General features: G+C 37.4%; 1 protein-coding gene across 1 annotated transcript; it reads right to left on the reverse strand.

The window, feature by feature from the left end:
* Positions 1-317: 317 nt before the first annotated feature.
* On the reverse strand, positions 318-6,181 carry LOC115920033. Its single transcript, XM_030974903.1, has 5 exons — positions 5,488-6,181; positions 4,271-4,413; positions 3,940-4,008; positions 3,223-3,318; positions 318-2,423 (listed from the first exon to the last, which is right to left on the reverse strand). Exons 3-5 carry the CDS (start codon positions 3,996-3,998, stop codon positions 2,159-2,161), a joined length of 420 nt encoding a protein of 139 aa, XP_030830763.1. The 5' UTR covers positions 3,999-4,008; positions 4,271-4,413; positions 5,488-6,181; the 3' UTR covers positions 318-2,158.
* Between the last annotated feature and the right edge of the window lie 394 nt (positions 6,182-6,575).

A 6,575-nucleotide genomic window follows, 5' to 3' on the forward strand; every position in this document is an offset into this window, starting at 1 on the left:
AATTATTATATCTATTTGGACTTGATAGATATAACGCATGTGTCGCGCACTTGTGCGTAGTCCCATATACATCTTTCTGTGTACAGTGCTTGTAACTTTACCAAGACTGGGCCAATTTTTTTATCATTTCGATGATTCTAGAACCTTGCAGTACACACCAAGACTTATATGCTAGATGATCAACCTTTTCTGATCGATTCCACAACAATCCTTTCACAATGCAGTCGCATGACCATAACTGGTTTTATCTTTTAAGTTTCACATCTTACTTTATATATAAATGCTTTAAAAATTGTCTGAGTGATTCTTTTCCTTAATGTGTACGAGTATACATGTATACATACTCCATATCGATCTCAAATCCTGAATCATATCAGTTTCAGCACAAAATTAAGTATAGTTAGGTACATATATGTCTTTCATCTTCCCTAATGCTCGACTATGAATATCACCTCAAGTGATTAACATCCAACATAAGGTTTTTCAAAAAAATAGCACAGACATTTCAAAACTGGTCATGTCCTATACGCACACAAAAGACAATTCTGCGTTGTGTGTACTGAGTTTCATATGAATTGATCAAACTACTTCCAATAGTTTGCTCACATACTTATTTTACACACTGCACATGCATTGAGTTTTATACTGTTATTATAATGCCTCATCAAAGATACCAAAACTATAAAATTGCTAAAACTTGGAAAGAATATGCTCCACAAGATTATTAAAACAAAAGTATATTCTTTGTGCAAAGCTTGGTTACCATGGAGGTACCTTAACAGACAGACACAACAAATGTGTCTTGCACACCCTCGGGTCAATCGGTATACCAAGTTTTATTACAATTTGCAAAAAAATTGGAAAAAATTTGACCCAGTTTTTTACAATAGACCAACAGAAAGACTCGCCTGCCCAACTGTATCGTTATTCCTTTATACACCCTTTCAAACTACAAAGTAGTTACAGGCAGCATATCTCTTGATGGTATAACCTTGAACCGCAATACTTTGGCGTTGAGCTGATTCACGTTCATTGATTCAAATGATGCATGAAACCAACTGTTTTGCTGTCTTGTGATCATTTCTCTTTTTCGCTTGCATTATTTTAGTCACATTGATTGCATTAAACAAAAAATGAAGACTATTTACAATAAGATATTCTACAAATCTTTCTTCTGTCCATGTTGATTTTCAACAGGTTCCGAAGTATAGTCTTTTTCATGATCGACTGTCACCTCAGTTACATGCACAGTCACTAAAACCAAACACATTGTTGACTCATGGTTTGACCTCTTGGCTGTAAATTTTATAATTACTACCGTAACTTCTTCAAGGAATATAGGTTGCCAAATAGATACAAATTGAAATATCCACCATTTCCACATGAGCAAGCACTGATTTTATCACAAATTATGAATTGTATAAATCACATAGAGCTTTTATACACTGATGTCACAATTTGTCTTTTATATTCCTACATTTCTTCCATTTGTAAACTTGCCAACCTCTTATTGTAATACAATATACAAGTGCCAAGCATGGTGGCTAATCTAGCAACAATAACAATTTATTTCTGGTACATGTATATCATGTGTTATGTGATTTTTTTTCTCCAGATAACCACATCCCCATGATCCCCAGGGACACTCTAGTATCAAGTTTGGTGGTATTTTGTCAAAGGGTCTCTGACATATCAAGAATACATGCTCGTAATGCTAAGCCATGCAATCTTTCACCTCCGGACCACAAAATCATTAGCAACCAAATGAGTCCAAAATGTTAAGTTCCAACCAATCCTCAAGATAGCCTAAAAACATGCCACATGGACAAATTAAATCGAGGCGATTAAGAGTCTAGCATGCAATCATGCAACAATGAACCTCATTTGACCTTTGACCTACTTATGTGACCTTCAACTCCAGAATATCATGGAGGCCAATAAAGGGCATCTACCAATCAAGTATGGTTACAAACAGATGCAGGGTTGGAAAGTTAGCAACCCTAATTGATTTTTGCAGGTAAGATTTCACATTAGACTTCATTCAAATTTGTGTACAGTCACGGAGGATGGACGGAAGGACGCCATTTGGATCCCTTAGTCTCTGCTCGAAAAAAAGCAGTTCTAAAGTCAGACAATCCCAAATGTTCACTACAGAGGATTACATGGATTTCTCTAATCGGCCTAGTCTCCTGGCTAGGATCACATCAACTTGTGGTGGAGGAAATGGTGCAAGCCGGGGCCTTGTGTGTCTAGGGTCATCAGGGAGCAGAACAGCCTTCGAGAACAGTGGTCCTTGGTCCTGTTCTCTGCGTTCCAGTATCGCACCGATGAGTCCTTGTACATACATGTAGGGGTAGGTCTTGGGGACCTTCTCCTTCCGGGCCACGTAGTTGTTGGCACGCTTTGACCATACTGCAACATATCTGTATCATAAAATAAAAGAACATGCAAAATGTAACAAGTTGCATTATATGCACACTCATTCTTGTCAATTGGAAATGATTCATATCTCTTAAAGATAAACTTGAGTTCTGGTAAAAAAAGAAAATGAATTCTCACAGAATCTAACGAAACTTACACTGAATGTTCAAGATTACAAATAAATGTCATGTGCCAAACAATTTTGGAAGAAAATGTATACTGGCTGAGTAATGAGCATAGAAAGATAAGGAAATCAGGGTAGTACTAGCCCCGACAGGCCGACACCATGTGTGTTGTCCCATATACATCTTTCTGTGTAAGTGATTGTTACTTTACCAAAACTCTGCCAAATTTATGATGATTTTGATGACTCCAGAACCTTGCATTACACACCAAGTATATTATTACACTGAATCCAAGTCCGCATTTAGGGTCCAAAATCAGCAGCATGATTGACAAACCATCAGCTTACAGTCCGTCATCTACATAATTTAGATGTGCGTCGTGTACAGGGACAACTTCTTTAGATGACGTCATATTTTGGCGATTTAAAAGGGGCGTTCCCAGGAAGGACAATTAGATATTTAATAATTTCCCCAAAATTGATAAATTTCATGGGAAAGAACTGCCAATTCGGATTGCCCTGTCCAACTACACAGGGAAAACAAAAAATCATGTTTTTTTTTTTACTCCACCCACTTTGGATTGCCTTGTCCATCTAAAAAAAAATGTACAAATAAAAATAGGAAAAACAAGAAAGAAAAGAAAACCTTTTTTTCTTTCTTTCTAATTTCCACTCACTTTGTATTGCCTTGTTCATCAATCTGGTCGGGCCTGTCCTTGTGTGCCATGTAGTCGATGACCGCAAGCAAATTCCTTGCCCGGTTTGCTGGGTAGCTGGATGGATAAGACAAACAATTGGTATTACCACTACCATGATGAATGAATAGTAAATGCTTTAGACAAATCTCAGACTCATTGGCCCGTAGTCACAAAGGAGGTTTGTAGGAGGTTTGTACAAACCATGGTTTGACGATGGTTTACATCTATGGAATGCTGCTCGCATACCGTAAATTGTAAATTAACATTGTTAACAAGTATGGAGTTTACATTCCTTCTCCATCAGTTTACAAATGGCATTCCATAGATGTAAACCTTGGCCAAACCATGGTTTGTACAAACCTCCTTTGTGAATACGAGCCATTCACTTCAGTTCTGGATTTGTGTTGTAAATTATTGACTCTTAATTAAAGGTAGTTACATTTCCCTGCTACAACCACTCCAACTTGACTTAACATCAGGTACCGACACAAGTACGATACAAAGTCTGCTGTTTCAAGACTCTGCATGCATCCAAAAGTGATTTCAGCATTTATATAGATGTCATTCATAATTTCTCATTAACTTTGCTATTTGCTTCAAAATATGATATTGTAACTGTAACCGTACTGTAATGATATGTTTCAACTTTTCCACAATCTTACTTCAAACATACAAAATGATACTAAAAATACTTACTCAAAGGAATACCGCTTGGAAGCATACATCAGTATATGGTTGTGGAAACACTCGAGCATGCTGGTGTGCCTAAGGAATTATGAAAACAAAATAAAAACTGATATAAATGATAGAGCATTTCATTATTTTCATACCACAAAATCAATATTGAAAATCCCATGTCATACACATGAGCAAATAAGATGCATTATCTTGACCTGCTGATATGTCCCAATTTTATAGATCATAACCGAAAAAGAGCTCAATCTTGCAAACATGTACGTAATGAACGCATTCTCATTAAATTCCTCTCAATTTACAGAGCCTTTTGTACATGTATACAGAATCCTACCTGAAGCGAGCAAATCAGCAGAGTAGGCCAAGTTCTCCATGAATTTGCGGTCAAAGGTGACTTGTACTATTCACCTGCTAATTCCCCTACTGCTGCTTGGAATTTCTTCGCTGGGGATGGATTGTGTTGTCTGTTCTTCATATCTGTAAAAAGTGAAGAAACAAAAGTCATTCACAAAGTAAAAAACATTCAGATTTTAAATCACCAAAAGAAATTATTTTGAAGATGGCATTCTCTAATAATTATCACAGCTAGCCAGATTTGGAATTTGCATGACTAATAACTGATGCATTGGTTCTCTGTCATGTATGTGAAGTTGAGACACTCTTTGGTAGAGATAAATATAGATGAGACAGTCACATCTCAAGCAAGCTATAGTATAACCTTGTCGACTTTTAAAAAGAGCAGGATGTTTACCCGGTTGACTAGCCCTGCACGTCATCATTACAAAGAAAACTGCAGTTGTAACGAGGGACATTAAAGGTAGGGTCTATCACAAAGTTTTGGGAAATTTTGAAAATTGGGTGGATAGTGATTCTTTACAATTTTGATATATTTGGATGCCCCTGTGGAAGTATTATAAGCACTAGAAAATTTAGCTCCTAAAACACTTCTGCTTTCGAAAAAAATTGAATATAAAAATTTACCGTTGCTCCCGGTAAATTTTGATAAATTTAAAATAGCGCCTACGGTCGTACAACGGTAGCTGCTACCATAAAAATCCCGGAATATGTAGTTGTGATATATAATTTCAAAAAGGTAATAGCCAATCGGTCAATTGTAGCTTGTTGTATAGCTGAATTAATATATTGACCTTGAGAGAGAGAGTTATAGTATACCCCATAAAGAGATTATTATTTACAATTTCATCACTTTAGACTCGATTTCAACGCGACAACGTTCACTGAATATTGTAGGATCGCATATGCTTCCAATATTTTCATTTGAACCAAATTCATCCGGAGGTCTAGTGGAGCCAGACGTAGTCTCAGTGGAACAACCGACGATATAGAGACTGAAGCTTTCGGTCTACTGTAGACCTAGGCTAGACTATCAATATCATATGATTCATGAAATCTGAATTAAAAATCCAAGGCAAGAGATAACAAAACGTAATTTCTTAAATTTGCCGATTCCATGCATCTAGTCTCTAGACTAGATCAAATTAAAACGGTAGGCCTACCCAATGCAGTGGGGCGTATATCATTTCAACTTACCTCTCAGTGAGCTGGCATGTCTATTGCATCCTCTAGACTCGGCAACGAGAAGGCCGCCTGCAGCTCGCGAAGTTTCTCCGCCGTACCCTGGCCTTGTTCACAGCCACTCCCGCGCCTCCTCTGGGCCGGATGGTCGAGCTGCCATTGCTTGTTTCTCTCCTTCCTCTTACCGTCTTACTTAGTCTTATTCCGATTTAGCGTAGCCTTAGCCTTGTCCTTAGGCTTAGCACTAGCTGAGTCCGAGTCGGCCATCGTCCGTGACCTCGAGCTCCTTTTCCAATCTCGATCTCGTTATCGTATTTCAATCAAAGCTTGTCTGTAGCTGTCTAGCGTTCGATCGGCGCCGGTGATAATCTGATATGAGCTGTGTGTGTTATACTTTACGTGAAAGCAGCGTATTGGAATTGATCAGCTGTACTGTATTACTAGCGCGCGGTCGGATACCCGCCTGCTAGCTACCTGTAGTACTGTACGTACCAACGAACTCAAACACTCGTTGTAAATACGCTGGTTGTTAAATGACATAGAGGGAGCTAAACACGTAAATTAAAAAAATAAACCGTCGAAAGTCAAAAGTGATGTCCGGACGTCAAACACTTTTATATAATGTTTTGAAAGCAAATTGCACAACAATTAGAGCATTTGATTTGGAATTATTATCATCTCCCATGTTTTTTTCGATAATCTTTCATATGGTACTGAAATAAACCAAATTTGTTTTGGAGGGGCACTTTGGAAATTACCAATACTCAACTATACCTTTAACCTTTCTTGAGAGGCAAACAATGCACAGGTAATCAAAATGCAAAATGCTTTCTCATTTTATTCCTGTTTGTTTTCTAAAGACTGAATTAAAAGAGAAAAGAAGTTGATCATACAGATTCATGTATGGGCATAGAGAGAGGTGGGTGAGAAGGAGATAAATGGCATATAAGTTTTATTTTAAAGGTACATGTCCCATTTGCAGGCCAAAAAATGAAAAAGTTAAATTCCAACTGCATTTGAAAGATAATACTAATTTAGAACTTCCCTAAAAAATGTGGGGCTTGAAAATTCCTTCAAGTGGGAAAATAACGACTATTAGTTGT

This window comes from Strongylocentrotus purpuratus, unplaced genomic scaffold (genome assembly GCF_000002235.5).
Source record: "Strongylocentrotus purpuratus isolate Spur 01 unplaced genomic scaffold, Spur_5.0 spur5_scaffold_7, whole genome shotgun sequence".
Lineage (NCBI taxonomy): Eukaryota > Metazoa > Echinodermata > Echinoidea > Camarodonta > Strongylocentrotidae > Strongylocentrotus > Strongylocentrotus purpuratus.

Excerpts from the sequence above, each read along its gene's own strand:
- LOC115920033 (XM_030974903.1), bottom strand. The coding sequence starts at position 3,998 with ATGCTCGAGTGTTTCCACAACCATATACTGATGTATGCTTCCAAGCGG. Across the intron at positions 3,319-3,939 it reads TCCAAGCGGTATTCCTTTGA|CTACCCAGCAAACCGGGCAA; the intron begins GTAAGTATTTTT and ends TTATCCATCCAG. Across the intron at positions 2,424-3,222 it reads GATGAACAAGGCAATACAAA|ATATGTTGCAGTATGGTCAA; the intron begins GTGAGTGGAAAT and ends TTTATGATACAG.